General features: G+C 36.8%; 1 protein-coding gene across 1 annotated transcript in view; it reads right to left on the minus strand.

Moving 5' to 3' along the window:
• Window positions 1-45: 45 nt before the first annotated feature.
• Window positions 46-18,078, minus strand: part of LOC116298237 (E3 ubiquitin-protein ligase TRIP12) — a 31,671-nt gene continuing 13,638 nt past the window's right edge. Inside the window, exons 24-59 of the mRNA XM_031706621.1 lie at window positions 17,656-17,864; window positions 15,955-16,553; window positions 15,332-15,587; window positions 15,009-15,105; window positions 14,808-14,914; window positions 14,698-14,724; window positions 13,618-13,703; window positions 13,196-13,280; window positions 13,051-13,080; window positions 12,904-12,975; window positions 12,705-12,760; window positions 12,489-12,531; window positions 11,499-11,585; window positions 11,027-11,074; window positions 10,829-10,863; window positions 10,716-10,743; window positions 9,888-9,919; window positions 9,712-9,793; window positions 9,445-9,524; window positions 9,112-9,230; window positions 8,894-8,950; window positions 8,733-8,815; window positions 8,480-8,561; window positions 8,216-8,276; window positions 6,401-6,485; window positions 6,254-6,322; window positions 6,079-6,177; window positions 5,868-5,982; window positions 5,230-5,280; window positions 4,557-4,936; window positions 4,429-4,482; window positions 1,721-1,834; window positions 1,527-1,575; window positions 1,148-1,193; window positions 881-984; window positions 46-809 (exon numbers count right to left, since the gene is read on the minus strand). Of these exons, the coding sequence (XP_031562481.1) occupies window positions 613-809; window positions 881-984; window positions 1,148-1,193; window positions 1,527-1,575; window positions 1,721-1,834; window positions 4,429-4,482; window positions 4,557-4,936; window positions 5,230-5,280; window positions 5,868-5,982; window positions 6,079-6,177; window positions 6,254-6,322; window positions 6,401-6,485; window positions 8,216-8,276; window positions 8,480-8,561; window positions 8,733-8,815; window positions 8,894-8,950; window positions 9,112-9,230; window positions 9,445-9,524; window positions 9,712-9,793; window positions 9,888-9,919; window positions 10,716-10,743; window positions 10,829-10,863; window positions 11,027-11,074; window positions 11,499-11,585; window positions 12,489-12,531; window positions 12,705-12,760; window positions 12,904-12,975; window positions 13,051-13,080; window positions 13,196-13,280; window positions 13,618-13,703; window positions 14,698-14,724; window positions 14,808-14,914; window positions 15,009-15,105; window positions 15,332-15,587; window positions 15,955-16,553; window positions 17,656-17,864 (3,824 nt within the window). The 3' untranslated portion in view covers window positions 46-612. The remainder of the gene's footprint in view (window positions 810-880; window positions 985-1,147; window positions 1,194-1,526; window positions 1,576-1,720; window positions 1,835-4,428; window positions 4,483-4,556; window positions 4,937-5,229; window positions 5,281-5,867; window positions 5,983-6,078; window positions 6,178-6,253; window positions 6,323-6,400; window positions 6,486-8,215; window positions 8,277-8,479; window positions 8,562-8,732; window positions 8,816-8,893; window positions 8,951-9,111; window positions 9,231-9,444; window positions 9,525-9,711; window positions 9,794-9,887; window positions 9,920-10,715; window positions 10,744-10,828; window positions 10,864-11,026; window positions 11,075-11,498; window positions 11,586-12,488; window positions 12,532-12,704; window positions 12,761-12,903; window positions 12,976-13,050; window positions 13,081-13,195; window positions 13,281-13,617; window positions 13,704-14,697; window positions 14,725-14,807; window positions 14,915-15,008; window positions 15,106-15,331; window positions 15,588-15,954; window positions 16,554-17,655; window positions 17,865-18,078) is intronic.

The following is an 18,078-nucleotide window of genomic DNA, read 5'->3' on the forward strand; positions in this document are numbered from 1 at the left end:
ATTGAGAAGTGCTGTATTATGGTATTAGTAACTTGGTAGACAATCAAAGCGAACATTTTTATTTCACCAATTAAGCATCTCTACTTGCACTCGTTATATTTTTAACAGCAATACTTGTTTTTTTTTCTGTACAATAAGATCCCATTTTACGACACTACTGACTTGAACTTGAACCCTGCAACAGACTTGATATTAATTCCTATCATATATAATTATTTTTATATCAACGGTAACCTAAAGCACATTGAGGTACACTGTCATGTAATACAATTGACCAAGTCAAGGTTACTGGAACACCTTCCAACAATGAGTAGCCTTGTCATAACAGCAAGTAACTGATAAATTGCAAAATACTTGTACAGGAATAAAGCAAATTTTGGCTTAAGTCTCTTTGTCATGAATTTTTTTAACTTAGTTCAGAAATAAGCATTCTTGCTGTCATCTCCATGGTAAAATTATTTAGACATACAGGGAAGCTTGGCTGTACTCTTCGTGCATACCACAATCCGTGTAGCAAGAGGAAAAGACAGCTTCCATATTTGCCGTCAGCCAACACATCAAGTTTTCCCTCTAGGTATAAGGCTGTTGGGAACATCGCTAGTTGTTTATGACTTAAGAAAGATGGAAAGAGCGCTGCCCTTCTTGAGCTGCTACTTTAAGTTTATCTTCCATGATTTCCTTGGTAGAGTAGTCAGGGAGCTTGAGGTAGTTGACACATGTCATAACAGATGGTAAGTAATTGTCTGCGCTTAGTGGAGGTTCAAATGTCTTCCTCACAATGGTTAAAGGAGGGTTGAGACTACGGAACCCTACAACAAATGAACACATAATTTACGTCATAATACCATAACATTCCCATACACATCATGCACTAACATACCTCCTACAGGGAGTCTTGGGCTTCCGGTGACAAACTGAAGGAATAATCGCTGTTGGTTTTGATCATATGAGCTCAGAATCTCAAACAAATTCTTGATCGCACGACTGCAAACAGATAAGGTGTAAAATAAGAAACTACTAAGTTATTTACATTTGAGTATCTTAAATACCCATTGTACTAAACTACAGGACAGGTATTTTATCAAGATAATCGGCACTACCCTCTATTCACTCATTCATCACCACAGACAGACAGACCATTTCTTACCTGTCATGATTATAGCCATGATCGGGTCTGCAACAGTCGACAAGATCTGTAAAGAAAATCGTCTGAATAAATAAGGATGGTTCTCGGTCTAGTCCAGCAAAATGAAAAATATTTAAGCTGTGAAAGTATGAGTGAAATATAAGCCTGGTTTTCCTAGTAATGCAAGCATAAACACAAGTTCAGATAGTCTTTATCAGTTAGTTAACCCCAGCTTTATATTTGGCTAGAACAAAATATTAAGTCAACCTAAATGTAATATCTGTGTTGCATATGACGTTAGCTTGTGGGGTCGTAATACAAACAATGATTGCTGTCCAGCTTACAATGCAACAATAGTATTATGAGAACTTCAGGAGTAATATTATTTTGTTTTACTAACGTTTGGTGTCCCAATTTTCTCCTCCACTACCACAAAGAAGCAAATCCATCTGAAATAAAACAATCTATCAGTACGTGCACACATCGAATTTTAAGATTTATTAATTTTGTTTTTAGAGCCTGTGCTTGCTTACTGGTAAAAGAAGAAGCAAGAAGACAAACACAGACAAAAAAAGGAGAATGAATAAAATTTACCTCGTGTGGAGAAAATCCATTGAGATTTGCCAGTGAGAACACAGAATCAAATCCCTCTTGGAAAGCTTGGAACTGCCTCTCGACTCCTTCAACAAACGTCCATTGAACAACCAACTATAACAAATAAAGGTATCAAAAAGAAGACTTGGTGGGAAAAGCAAACAAGGTCCTGGAACCATTAATAGGGTGTAAAGAGACAATAAGGATAAAGATACGCATAAGCTTCTGTACTAGTACTGCTTGCTAGTCATACCACACCTTCAATATTGCAGTTGTCTTTGGTCACATACTTCAAAGCACCGTGCTCTTACAGAAAATGTTAAAAGGTCTTTTACAACATGGCATATATACTAGGTCTCTTATCAAGAAAGACTTTAAACCTCTAACTGACTGTCCTTTGAATACCGTATGGAGATAAACAATGCATTTTCGCAAAAATATTTTTCTTTTGCCTGTCGCTATTAAATTCACAGATCTAACCCTCCTCTGCATCATCTTCCACAAGAAACAATTTGTCGTAAAGTTTTCTCTTGTAAATTATGTTGCCTTTTTAACTCGTGGATACGCGAAACGTAGAAACGAGTTATTGTGAGGAGAAGAATCAAGGAAAGATTCAAGTTGATGTAAAAATATACAATTAACGCCTGAACTAAAATTTTAATGAGTTAAAACCTTTTTGTTGATGTATTGAAGTGAACAGGAACGCTTATGTACAATCGTCAACATATTTAGATTTTTCCAAAAGACTCGTGGGTCGAGCCGGATGCATCGAAAAAAAGCACTTTTCATTAGAATTCAAAACGAGATTCAGATTTCAAGCTTTGGAGGAATTTATTGTCATTAGAGAAAGGTCAAAGTCACGGCGGCCGATCACCAAAAAAATCATATACTCGATCGAGCGACGTTTTATTAGAACTGCTGCTTACCTTAATAAAGTGACTTCTTAAATATTAAATCAATGTGTAGATCGTAGAAAAATTTGGAACAATTCCGATAGAGTCTTAAAGAACATTCAGCCAGTTTTGTCATCCAAATAAGCCGTTCTGAATATTAAAAAGTAGATTGATCGCTACCCTGGTCCCAGAGGCTCGACGATTTTTCTCCTGGCCACGTATATTTTGAGCCGCGAAGCGGAGAGCTGTGTTCAGCTATGTTCTTGTGTGTTCAGTAATCTGCGAAGGTACTGTACAAGCCCGCAAATGATCCCAGGACCGCAAATGATCCCGGGACCGCAAATGATCCCCGAATAGGACCGCAAATAATCCCGGACCGCAAATGATCCCGATACTGGATCGCAAATGATCGCGCAATAATATGCGGAATGGTTTGGATTGGGGGAATCCTATAAATACTTTTACTTATGTATTTTCAACTTAGACTCAAATAGTATTTAGAATAATATGAACTTCATTTTTAATTCTGATTATTACTCTTTCTTTTCTCTATCCTTTTTAAAGTCTTTTTTCGTTTTTTCATTGTCATCATCCCCAGCAAATTCTCTTGAAATTATTAAAACTAAGAGCAAAACAGTCGCAAGTATTCGAACCATGTTGACACTGACAGTTCGTAGCACTGCAAGCATGTCAACAAAGGAAGCCCAAGCAATGCGATTTTTTATCATAGAATTGAAGAGATTTTAAACATGTTAAATGTATACAGATACATAATAATTTATTGCTTCGAAATATATTCACATATATACATCTGGAAAGTTGTGATACAGCTTGCATACAATCCATATTTCATTATTATTATCTTCCCGTTTTTTAAATGAACAAAAGAACTGTAAATGTTTGTCACAATAATTATCCATGTTGAGGATTCCCCCACTCCAAACCATTCCGCATATTATTGCGCGATCATTTGCGATCCAGTATCGGGATCATTTGCGGTCTGGGATCATTTGCGGTCTGGGATCATTTGCGGTCCTATTCGGGGATCATTTGCGGTCCCGGGATCATTTGCGGTCCTGGGATCATTTGCGGGCCTGTACAGTACCAATCTACACAATAGATGTCGCTCGAGACAACTAACGAGAATTCGCTCCAATAAATAATCCGTAATTTACAGACTTGAATGAAGACAAATTAAATAGTATTTCTAAACCAATTTCTATAAAATATTCGCTTAGTTCACAGTGTAAATCTTCGATCGGGCAACAAATCGACTGTAAGCGCCGTGACCCTTGAAGGTCAATATAAGTAGTAACGCATAACGCAACGCTTTTTTTTAGCCAAAAAGATTTGAACGAATGATTCCTGAAATAAAGCACTCGGCCCGACTTTTAAATTAAAAACAAAATCCAGAATTCGTTTTTCAGAAGACTTAGCAAATAGAAGTCTATCGAAGTCGTATTTCGTTGTATTCAGACAATCAGAATCAGAATCACAGAATTGGGCTTCCAAACTCAACAAAATAACAAAGAACTAAACAAAGTAGGTGTTAAAAGGGAAAAAGGACGACTTATCATCTTACCAGCTAAATCGAGTATTTAAAATATGAAATTGAGCGAAATACCTTGAAACATTCGAATGTCAACAAGTATAAGAACACAGGAAGCCCAATCTCTAGAATGTCAACTAGTATGTATCCACGAGTTCGCCAAAGGACGGTTTGATTAAATTGTCATTATGTTTGTATTGTAAATTGTAATCTAGGGAAGCATTCATAATTTAGGGGCAGTTTATTAGCAAAAACAAGACCCATACCTTGATGTACTCCTCTAGGTTGTGAATAGTTACTGGAATATTGCGACCATTTTTCTAGAGAAATAAAGAAGTGTTTAGTTAATCAAATGGGAAGATAAAGACAAATCATAATACACCAGCAATAATACCTTGAGTTCAATATTAGGATACCCAGGCAAGATGAAATCCAATCCCAGGTCTTCTACACTTGCTCCATCCAGTGTCAAGTTCTCAATAGCCAGCTGTAGGCTTTCAGTTGTGAGACCCGTGTCTTCCTCTAAGCGTTTTTTCTGCCTGACCAGAGCTTGCAGCTGTCCCATGGACTTTGCTAGTGTAGGATCAACGTACTGTAGGTCTCTGTAGTCGAAGGAATTTTCTAACCCTAGCATCCATTTATAGAATGTTTCACTCAGGGGGATGTCGATCATACGGAAGTCTAAAACTGCTCGACCTAGGAATCGTCCGAGGAACCGGAACTTGGTGCGTAGCTTGGTCAGGGCAGCAGCTTTTGTATTCTTTGGAATGGGAGCTGTAAAGAGGATAGTTTTAAGAGGATAAAAGTCAGGGCACATGACCCAAGGGTTGAATTGGAATTTAGCATGTTAGGTTTTGCGGAGGAAGGAAAACTGGAGGAAAAAACCCTTAAATCAAGGGAGAGACCCAACAAACTATATTCATGTGATGTCAAGTCTGGTAATGATGGCACCCAAGACCTAAGTACTGCTATGCCACCCTTGAGTTCCTGATACCAAGGAAGGGACATTAGAGTCCAAATAATGTTATGGGATAATATAGCTGGTAGCAAGTGATTATGGTACAAACCTGGGAAGAGTCCGCAAGGTGAATGTACATAGGTCACACCTTCCTCAGCATCTAAATATATAAAAAATGAATTAAATGATGATGATGATGATGGTGATGATGATGATGATGAGGATAATAATGATAATAATAATAATGATAATATAGAGTTCTTGAAAACATATTTAACAAAAGCCTTGATGCTTCTTACAAAAGGAGCAAGTAAAGAAAGAATATTGAGGGTCGTTGAAATGCTAGTCTGCGAACTAGACATCAAATTTCGCGAATTGATCTTTAATGGTAATTGCAGTAATACACAATACTGCTTGTATGACAAATCAACAACCAACCCCTCGCTACTTAATAAATGTCATAAGGAATAGTACAACCACATTGTGCTATAGAATTCTGTCACAGCTCATAACCAGCAAAATGGCACTTACGTAGGAATTGTAAGAAATTCGATAATGTAAACAATCCGCGTAAGTGGTTGGTAAGTGATTGGTAGGTGGTTGGTACGGTCAGGGTTTAGGGTTTACTGACACCTTACAGTACTGCGTGGATTCATCACAACAGCCAAGAAATTTCCCTTATCTTAGAAGAGACCAACTCAGAATCTATTTTATCATGAGTGCCCTGTTTCTCTTTCTTTTATTCACCTTCAGTAGGAGGAGGTGCTATATCAGACCCACGCCACATTTCCATACTTGATTTCTGGAACTCTTTTGATACTAGAGTGTAGAACTCTAGGGTGGGACCAAGACCTGTACCGACCTAGAAAGAGATGACAAATGATCCTTAATCGCCTGTAACAATAAAGTTGTATATTCTGGAAGAGAACAACATTAGCACTACACTAGATAGACATACTTCTCCCTCATATTGTATTTCCAGTATGGATTGTGAGCTTCCCAGGTCTTGGATAATTTTCTCTGCCTGGATAAGTAATTCTTTCCTGGATACCGTGTGCTGGAAAATAAAATAGTAGTGGGTTTACATGTCATGCTATTACTTCTTTTAGATGTTTTCTGATAATATTTTGTACCTTTTTCCTGTCAAGGCGTGGAGCTACACGATCAGACATCTCAGTGTTAATCAAATCAGGGATACTTTCCTGTTGCAAACATCAAACATGTATAGTGAGTTTATAATAATAAGTTATAGATAATGTGGCAGTTACCCAATAACTAACCTGTAGTTTACTCATGGCTCTTTCTCTATCGAAAGCTGTACTGAAAAATAGCTGTTGCCGACATTCAAAGGGGAACAAGAAAGGACTGTAAAGAAACAAAAGTATGTTTGTTTGCTGAATAAAAGGGTGATAGCAAGATAATGGATACTATAGTTAAAGGGCCACTTGGACGAAAATCGCTCCAAAATTAAGACTCTTTCGTTCGAGCTGGAACTTTGCTGAAATAATCTTGAATACCTTAAGAACCACTCACTGAAATATCTTTCTGATATTCGAAAGGAAAGGGCCAAAATTTTACGATTTATTTTCGTCCGCCATTATTTCTTTGACTCACAGAATTCGGCTCAAGAGGAATGGCACGAGTAACGTATGACGTCATTTACTCAACCCAAACCAAAACATTGGTGGCTAAATGTATGTGCCATGTTCGTAAAACTCGGTTTATTTGGTTTATTCAGAAAATATATGTTTCACTTGAATCCTTAACTTCTATATGACCAAACAATGTCTAGGCGCTGAAATTTTTCAGTTTCAATAATACTGACGATCATAATTCGAAAATTTCAATACATCTCGGCACGCCAAGAATCACAACAAAGTGGACGCCTGGACGAGATTCTAGCGGCTCCATCGCGCGAAGTGACTGGAAGATTCGGGATTTATTCGAACCATTTTAAGAATAACAACTTTTCAAGGTATATTTACATACAAGGGCAAAGAGCAACCCCACAATTTGGGTCCGCGAGACATCCGACACAATGCTAGAAAAATCTACGAGCTGAGTGACAGACGCCGCTGTCGCGCGAGTAATAAATAAGAAACCTTTGACATGTTCTTTTACAAAGATGATATTAGATAATCGTATGTTTTTACCTATTAAATGCATAATAAACATTTTGGAGCAAATAATAACCGTTCTGTAGCAAATCAGCTAGGAGAATTACGAGTTCACATTCTAAATTATTCGGCACATAGATCTAAGTAATTGTCAAAAATCTTTATATCACAACGCAGAATTCAAAAGACAATCGTTTTTTTTTTTCATAACATGATCAATAGCTGTTAGATTACATTGAAATTTCAAATTTAAGATCTTTATATCATGGACAGTATGTAGCAAATACAAATAATGAAATGAAAGTAAGGAATTATTATGAAAACCTCTTCCCAAGCATTGCTTATTCCTCTAGTTCGGCTTCATCTTCTCTTTTATACATGATAACTTCTGGTTCTAACTCTTCAGGATTGACAAAGCGAGCGTCCAAAGGACTTTCCATCATATTTGAAAAGGTATCAAAGATTTAAAAAAAGTCTGTTTAGATTTTCTTTTCACGATAACGCGTTTAAAACATCAAATAAACTTCAGGTAATTTAACAAGAAATGTATAGTCAAAACGACGCTAACATAAAAATGTTGAGTAAATGACGTCACAGCGTAAAACCGCTGTACATAATAACTCGTTGGCCGTGAGTCAAAAAATTAATGGCGGACGAAAATAAATCGTAAAATTTTGGCCCTTTCCTTTCGAATATCAAAAAGATATTTCAGTTAGTGGCTCTTAATGTATTCAAGATTATTTCAGCAAAGTTCCAGCTCGAATGAAAGAGTTTTAATTTTGGAGCGATTTACGTCCAAGTGGCCCTTTAACTAAATAAAACAGCTTTTTCCATGCTCTGTTCAGTAATAAAATAACGCAGGAAGTGAAGCAAGCATGAAAAAAGTGTCTCACACTTCTTGAGTGCTTATGATGCTTCCCAAGTGCTTTCTTACTGAACGGAGTAAGGAAAAAGCTGTTACAATGATTATTAGTGTACCATTTCTTGGGAAGATCTTCGATCCATGAAGGGTAGTTACCAGTCATCACGGCAATAGGATCTAAATTAGTAACAGTATTGTTGCCCTCATAAAGTTGTTATAATCAACATTCGTCATAACACCATCATTATCACTGTCATCAACACCATGACCACCACAACCATCATCACACTTATTCATACTCACACCATTGCATCCATCATCATCATTATTATCATCCTTATGATTAGATCACCTTCCACTGTGAGTTATTGAAAACATACCTTGCAACTGTCTAAGAATTTTAGCTGAGAGTTTGGAGTTGATGAAGTCAGCATTGGAAATCAGTGGGTTGTTTTCATTACTCTGCAAAAATAAAGACACCATAACATTAATATTAGAAGCAAGTTAATGCTGGTCTTCCCTAGCGATATAATCATAACATAAGCATAAGGATCAAAATGTTCCAAGCTTCTTGTGAATGCTTGTGCTTATGTTACTAAGCTTCAAGAATCTTACAAACAGAAGTGTTATTACCTCAAACAGCAGCTGCCAGTTGTTGTTCAGTACATGAAGTGCTCTCATTAAACATAAGACTTCTATTGAAGGGTCTGATATTCCTGCAAATATAATACAAGATTGCATTATTCATTACTGAGAGATGATGAAGGGTCAAGGGCTGAAATTGATAGACTTACCTAAATCTGATGGCAAACAGTGTCTGAGTACTTGGCTGATCGATGATGGTCCTTTATCTACAAAAAGAAAGAAAGAAAGAATTAATGGATAGATGGGTGAATAGTGGATGGATTAATGAACAGATGAAAGGATGGATGGATGGATGGGATTTGTTCACGTTTTGAGGATTGAAGAGTTGGAGTTACATGGAAATACAAGTAGTAACAAAGCAGCATACCTAAGTCATCTCTAAGAGATCTCTTGAGTGAAGTCTTGGAGGAGCTTCTACTAGCACTTCCCCCTCTAAGTCTGTTATTACCACTAGGCAAATAACTTCCATGCGTTAATGGACGGAACCTGTACAACACGCAAAAACCAGCACAATAAGGCTATTACAAAAGGTAAGTGTTCGTACATACATTTATTGTCCTTGGTAGATAGCAAGGTATAATTATAGTTCTTTGGGTTGGATCACATGTCAGGAACGGGGGCGGGGGGGACACGTTGTATTATACAGCCTGAACCATGTTAATGTATGACAATAAGAAAACACACAATAATGATAACTTACCAAATAGTATGCTGTCCTACCCAGATGCTTGGTCTTCCAAGGACACCTTGGTCTTCTTCTGTATCTTTGTCTTCATCAGTCTATAATATACATAATAGTAACAGACAGAAAAACTTAAATGTAACAGTCAATACACAAAAAAAATAATTTTCAGGATGTTTTGCCTATTAAATGGCTGGATATTTGATGTGTGGTACACAAGTTGGTCCATTTGTCCACCCTCCACCCATCTATCTATCTATGTCTGTCTGTCTGTCTGTTCCTTACCTGTCCATATTGTTTGATGGCCTGATATACTGTCATGTTGTAAGGAAGCACTTTGTCACCAATCATTATCTCTAGATGATGCCTGTAATAACAATAACAAATCATGTTAACCAATAAAAACAGAATTCAGAGCAATAGTAGACACATATACCCATGCAACATATATTATATTGTACCTTGGCATACTCTCTCCTTGAAGTTCCAGAGCCTGTAATAAAGATATAATAATGATTAGTTAAAACATCATGAGATAACAAATGAGGGTCTACAATAGGAATCCCTGCCAGATCCTGGAATCCCGCTTGTTTTCGCTGGCAATCTAGCCATCCTGCTAGTCTTCATATCAAATTCCCTATCCTGCACAAAATTCAAGCAGACACTTATTTGATTATTTGAAGTCTTTAAAGATTCACTCAAAGATTAGAAATAATTGATGAACTAAAGCATGTTGTGTGCTACTTTGTGACTTGATATGGCTTGATATTCCTTTCTTGTGAAGTATTCAGATAAAACACAAGGTCTCAATGAGAACTATGATGACCGAGACAAATAAAAGAGTCAATTTTATGAATTCACAAAGTGAATTGTAACCCAGAGACAAATGAAAGAGTCAATTTTATGAATTCACAAAGTGAATTGTAACCCAGAGACAAATAAAAGAGTCAATTTTATGAATTCACAAAGTGAATTGTAACCCAGAGACAAATGAAAGAGTCAATTTTATGAATTCACAAAGTGAATTGTAACCCAGAGACAAATGAAAGAGTCAATTTTATGAATTCACAAAGTGAATTGTAACCCAGAGACAAATGAAAGAGTCAATTTTATGAATTCACAAAGTGAACTGTAAATCCGGGAACCTCAAAAACATGCAATCTCACTTCTTGCTCAGTTTTTTATAGTTCGCATCTCAAATACTGCATTCAAACTAAAGCCAATCCCAGGTCCTGCCAAGCCTACTGTGGACCCTTACAGTTACAACACATTTCCATGTATGAACTTACCAGAGATTCATCAATTTCATCATCAGATCTGAAAATAAACAACAATAATATGATGAATACAAAAGACTGTTACCAGGGTAGATAATATGATGATATGGTACTGTATAACATACCCATCATCTTCACTCCCATCTAAATCGTCAATAGCCTATAATATAAACAGTACTGATAAATGGATTGGTACAGTGGAAAAAATCACATCAAAGTTCTAGGACATATCATTACACTTTGAGGCTCATGGAGCATCTCTAGCAAGTCTGAATAATGTGTATTTATGTTTGTATATCTGTGTCAGTGAACTTAACACTTACTTCCTTCAGTTTTCCATATCCTCTTACCACAAGATACCGTTCTACAGCCTGATAAGAAGAAACAAGAACAGTTGCATTAGCTTAGTATGGTAATGTATTTTATTATGTACTAGTGTTTTACTTGGGAATTACGCCACTTGTGTTTCTTATACAAACTACATCCACGTTGACTTGAAGATATAATAGAAGTTTATCTTGTGGTGTTGAATATTATTTCACCAAAGATAAAGTATGTCATATCTTCACACTACTGTGTAATATCCTCTATATATATATGTCAAAAGACAAGAAATAAACAGAATGACAAACCCTGTATATATAATCAAAACCATTATCACCATTGCCAACACAGTTATCCATCCCTGAATTAGAACAGCAGGTTATTTCAGGGATAGACAAATATAATTATTATTTACACGTGATGACAATCTCTATGCATTAATTTTATTAATGGCTATTATACCATCATTACCTGCACTAATGCCAAAGGATCTATTTTGACAGGTCCTCCTTTCCACTGCTTCAGGGTCTTACAGTCTGGATGCCGCTGAAGATGACACTGGAGATAGACAGATACATACAATTATTATATAATCCTGCAAAGAATGGCGTGATACGGAAAAAGACAATGCCTGAAATGAGACCGTAACAGCACTGCTCATCTGCTCACGATCTGGCATTTCTTTGCAGAATACAATGATGAACAACTTATCAGTCGGCTAAGCATCTGATACAGCCATGCGTTTTTACCATAAATACTCTATTTAAACCCCCAGGGGGCTTATTTATTTCAGGCACGTTTGAGGGGGGGAGGGGGCTTATTGGAGAGAGGGGGCTTAATTGAGAGGGGGGCTTATTGATTTAGTCGAAATGCAGTAAGTTGTACGCTGTCAGGATGTAATGTGATTGTAACTCAGGATTAAACGGAAGCATTACTATTGACCGTCTCGCATAATCTGTAGTGATGTACATGGCATTTTTATTATTTGATTCACCTCAGTGTGTTAGTCTATCAAGTATAATTTACGATTATTGTGAATAGCAAAACTAAAACACAGTAACATTAACAAAGCAAGCTAAAAAGAAATGTTCTTCAGGAACAATCATTGATAATGTTCCACTGGTCCATTAACATGTGATTCTTTAGTTGTGAAGGGGGAGAGGAGGGGGGGGGGGGGGGACTAAAAAGAGGGGGGCTTACAAATCTCTTCTTTTAAAAAGAGGGGGGGCTTATTAGAGAGTGGGGGGCTTATTTGAGAGGGGGGGCTAAATAGAGGATTTATGGTGCTTGTCACTTGTATTTTTATTACTCGTGACTCGTAAAAATACACACCCGTATCAAATGCTTAGCTGACTGATAACCTCTCTGTATTATCACAGGGATATCGACCCTAAATTTGTAATAAATAACAATATGACAAAAGATATGGCTATTAATCACAGAGTACAATAAGTACCATACCTTTATTTGATGAGTGCTGAAGAACCTCAAGGCCTGTGATCCCCTGGAAGATTGAACAATAACACTTAACAACACCTCTTGCAAAACCAAGTAAGATTAATGCTGAAATATGATGCAGCTGAATATTATGATGTTGATTTGAGCTGAGATGTATATCGTATACATATATAGTCTGCAATAATTGAACTATTTTTGACAATGAAAGTGAATTGATACCTTGATCCAGTCACTCCACTGGAACCACTTGGTGCATCATGTACTTTAACTGGAAACTACAAGCAAATAATATACCATTAATCCACTCAATGTTATTAAAGTTTCAAGTTTTGTAACAGCTGAGCATACATCAAGTGTTCCACTATTCACAGACACTAAGATGTGTCATGCAAAGAATATTAAACTTTAATGTTTTTACCTGTTCTACTTGGTTGACACAAGAGTGTAACTTAGCAACAAGAGATGCTAAAGGTGGTTTCTTCTGATCATTCTAGACAAAAAAGAAATTTAAAGAATTTTCAAGAGTCGTACAAAAATAAGTAGTAGGGAATTATCTTGTGCTTACCAGAGGAACAGCTGTGACATCACCACTTTCCTGTAAATAAATTATAAAGCAATTTCAGTTTTGCTTACTTACTAGGAGTTCATTCAATAATAAATTGTCTTTTTTTCCCCATTTTTTACTACAAGTCAACAGATACTGAACTTACAGGTAAATCCATGAATGCTTGTAGGAATCTTTTTAATCTTGATTCTAAAGGCTGTTGATAGTCTGATGTCTGTGATGTAAGATACCTAGACCAAAACATGGCCAGAGAAGAGCAATAGGGTGACACTTAGGGTGACAGTAACAACTAATAAATTTGTTGCTTCCAAGACTGCCATTTTATGTAGTCATGCATCTCAGGCATTTGAAAGTCATTTAGCCTACAGCGAAGGCCTTGTGATTAGCAGTTATTTTAAGCAAAGACAGCACCTTCTACTCAATTATTTTAAGACCCTGAGTGTTGGTCCAGATTTGGCTTGTACTCATGACCTCCCACACAACAGGCAAGTGCCAAACTAAATGGTCCAACAAATTTGAATAATCATCAGTGTATCATCAGTGTAATGGTCTGTTTATTTATGATACCTTAACAGCTGTGGTACCAAACCACTGTGTAGAATCTCAAATGGACTGGCTCCTTCTTCTGAGTCAGATAAAACACATCTTATAACCTAAATGAAACATGACAGAATAACAATCCATGATTTTGTGGATTAATTATCTCATTCCTCTGGTGTGTACACAAATTACGTGCATATCACGTGCAATCATATAATACTGTAAGAATCTTCAGACACACTATCATATATAAGAATCTTCAGACACACTATCATATATAAGAATCTTCGGACACACTATCATATATAAGAATCTTCAGACACACTATCATGTATACTGTAAGAATCTTCAGACACACTATCATATATAAGAATCTTCAGACCAACTATCATATATACTGTAAGAATCTTCAGACACACTATCATATATAAGAATCTTCAGACCCACTATCATATATACTGTAAGAATCTTCAGACCCACTATCATATCAGAATCTTCAGACACACTATCATATATAAGAATCTTCAGACACACTATCATATATAAGAATCTTCAGACACACTATCATATATAAGAATCTTCAGACCAACTATCATATATAAGAATCTTCAGACACACTATCATATATAAGAATTTCAGACACACTATCATATAAGAATCTTCAGACTCACTATCATATATAAGAATCTTCAGACCCTCTATCATATACAAGAATCTTCAGACCCACTATCATATATAAGAATCTTCAGACACACTATCATATATAAGTTCTTCAGACCCACTATCATATATAAGAATCTTCAGACACACTATCATATACAAGAACCTTCAGACCCACTATCATATATAAGTTTCTTCAGACCCACTATCATATACAAGTGGTCACCTTTACTTGTTTGTTATTTTTCAATACAAACCATCATCTCAAAACAAAAAGGTGATATTGACTTTGGTTCTAAGGTATTTGATTTGCAAACATGGACACTATTCAGGTCAGGCAGCCCTGATTGTTGATTATTGTTATGAGATCCAGTACCTTAGTTGGCAACCAAATTGATTTATCATCTATTAAATGATAAACAACTTAACCAATCAAATGTGTCTAACCTTCAAGACTTCTGTATTGTCTTTAACCTGTAGAAGAATGCAAATAAAGTGAGTGGAAAACATAAGCCTCAGACCCCAATATCCCTGTTAAAAACCCAAGATTGACATACATTTGTAGCAAGGTTTTCTTTAGCATTGCTGAGTTTTTGTAGCACATCTAAACCAGGGTGGGACTTTCCTTGTTCCTCATCAAAATATGTAGCACAAAACTTGATGGCTGTAAAAGATATCAAAACAATATTACTAACACAGTGAAAGGTTTGAAAATAGTGAGTAGATAATTAAATTTGTAGATAGTACATATAACTGACCTTGCTCCTTGATCCACGTTCGTATCTTTTCTTTATTGTCAGACATACGTGATGTACTGAGAGCATGAAGTGTGGTGTTCAAACTATTGACATCAACCTAACAAATATTGAAAGAAGGTTTTTACCTAAAATATAATAGCCTAATAACATTATAGCTCATAAAAATAAGAATAATAAAAAGTGAAATAATAAGATACAAGAAATACCGCCTGGTGACTTTCAGGATGAATTTGAAAATTTTATAACTGTTCATTTTTTTGAAAAACAAAAGTCAAAAGGTATCAAAGTTGTTAAAGAATTTGATTATCTAAAGTTAAACATACCCTAGGTAATCCATCTGATGACGACAACAATGATGATGTTGATGCCTTAGCATTCCATCTTGCTGATGTCAGTGATGAGAAGAAAGATGGTTTGCTGTGGTGTGATAGAGATGAGGTAGTAGGGAGATTCACTGATTTGGTCAGATGTGTTACTTCAGTCTGTTTCTTAAGGTCTGGTTCCATTACACTCTGGCATTTCTCTTTGCTCCTTGGGTTTCTTTTGGATCTCCGTTTTCCTCTGAGCACTTCACCAAGCCTATTTCCCAACAAATTTGGTCCATTGATAACCATTAACCATTAATTGAAGGGTACCCTAATGCTTCTATATTAAACAATTATTGTTTAACACAGAGAGATTTATGACATTTATCATGACTATTTTTCCATCCAACAAGGGTTAACTTATAGTACTTACATGTGTGGAAAAAATACCCCTTGCAGTGAGGTTGCACACATGCATAGCATCTGACTGCTGGATAACCAGTCCAGGAATGAAAAAGCAAGGCTCCAGAAGAGATCTAGCACCTTCTTACTGGCTTTTACATTAACCACATAAAAACCTAGCTTGATCACTGTGGATGCATAGCATTGATAACATTTTCCACCAGGAAAAAATATATTACCTTGAAGGTGGGGATGGTGGTTTTTCAAAGACTTGTATAGGATGAGTGCAATGAGTTGAGTAAGGTTCACCAGCCACAACAGGAGCTGCTGCAGAACACCTCTTCACTTCTTTCCCCTGTGATGAAGAGTTTTCCAGGACAGAACCACTTGCTAGTGACTTGGCCTTGTGCATGACACCTTCTCGGCGGAACGAGATATGGAATACATCAGGTAACTTTTGCATCAAGATCTCAGCCAATTGCAGGGCATTAACAAGTGTCCTAATGTCATGTGACTGCAGCATTCCACCAATAATACTTGATATTGGATGTCTTTTAAGAATAACCTGCAGTAGTTCTGCCGGTGCATAATATATCATCCTTAGAATGGCATTAACACATCTATTCCTAATAGCAATACTGACAGAAGAATTCAATATGCTATATAGACAAGAAAAAAGCTTGTATGTGTAGGAATCTTCCAGCAAGCTGTCTTCTTGTAGAATAGCTATTCTACTGTCTACTTTGACAGATTCTGCTTTGCTTGATAAAGTTGAGCTGGATTCTCCTGATCCATTGCACCTTTGAACTGGTCTAGTTGTCCCTGTATCCTCATTGATCTACAATACAATAAAAACCCTGATTAAATTACATGCTAGCAAGGCTCTGTTAATCTTTACCACTCTAAAGCCAACCTCCTTCCCAGGGCCCTCTCACGCAGAGGAGAGAAGACCCTGGCGTTGGCTGGTCAAATAAAGCTTTTGATTGGTTTACTTGATCCTGAATTTTGATTGGTTGTTGCTTTGTTAAGACTTTTTGGCGCTCCATGGCACGCCTGAGCAAGAAATATAATGGCAGATTGAAACAAGATGTAGGCAAGACTTGAAGTAATAATACGAAAACAGCAGCTACGGCCGCTACAAATCTCAGAAAAGCTTGTTATTCAAATTTGTTATCTAAATGTAATCTTGTAAGTCCAAAAGTGATGGAGGGAGGAGAAACGCCAAAGAAGGTTTACTACTGACAGGAAGAAAAAAGATCATCATCCATATCTGTTTGTGGTCTGTTAAAATCTCAACTGGTTTATTCGAGTTGACAGCCATATTAATTTTTTTTAAATATATGCTAATTCAATGTGCCCACAATTCCTCCAGTTTTTCCTTCAGGGGTATTTTCAAAACACCCCAATATGCTGGGTGTCGGATTTGTCATGTGACTAGCCAACGCCAGGGTCTTCTCTCCTCCATGTGAGAGGGCCCTGGGAACAAGGTTGCTCTAAAGCTAGGGTTTGACTGTCTGTGTTAAAGCCCACCCACCCACCCACCAGCTGCATGGCATTCAAGTCAATAGTATAGGTGCGCCTAATGGTAGCAAGGCTCAGTAACAGCTATTCCAAAAAAAGAGTTTTGAAGGGTGTGTTGCATGTTGCATGTTGCTCACTAAGCTTGAAATGTAATACACATTATCATGTATACTAAATAATGTCAACACTGTCAGAAGAAAATATACCAGAAGAACATGTAGACAAAGTTTCAAATTTCAAATTTCAAATTGTTATAACCTTTTGCTGATTGTATTTATGTCTCCCCTGATGCAGTGCAGGCTTGGTATGCAACATGCAACAAAAGCTTCATCAACCTTAGAAATAGCTGCAGTCTTCACCACTGTGATAAGAGTTAGGTTAGGACTTTCTGTCCATCCACCCCCTACCCATCCACTCACCTGCTGCATGGCATTCAAGTCAATAGTATATGTGCGTCCCATGGTAGCAAGGCTTAGCTCGTCTTCACCACTATGGTAAGCTGCTTCAATTATTTTACTGTCAATCCAGGAATAAGAGTGCCAGACCCCCCTGTCATCACGCCATTGCCATAAACCATGCTCTGATCTCTGCTGACTTTTGTTGAGCAGGGCATCGACAGAAAATACACCTAAAAAGAGTAGATCATAAGATGAGGGTATACACTCTGTTAATTTAAAAATGCGTTCATACCGTTAACTAACGTCTGGGCTGATCAAAGTCAGGGCTCTACTAACTCATAGATCAAATTGGGATTAAATGTGTTAGGGTATGTGGCAGAAAACTAGTGAAAATACCTCAAATCAAGGAAGAGACCTGCTCACTCTGCCCACATGAGAATTGAA

Source organism: Actinia tenebrosa, unplaced genomic scaffold (genome assembly GCF_029948245.1).
Source record: "Actinia tenebrosa isolate PJP-AT-01 unplaced genomic scaffold, QUT_ActTen_1.0 PGA_scaffold0__85_contigs__length_37466705, whole genome shotgun sequence".
Lineage (NCBI taxonomy): Eukaryota > Metazoa > Cnidaria > Anthozoa > Actiniaria > Actiniidae > Actinia > Actinia tenebrosa.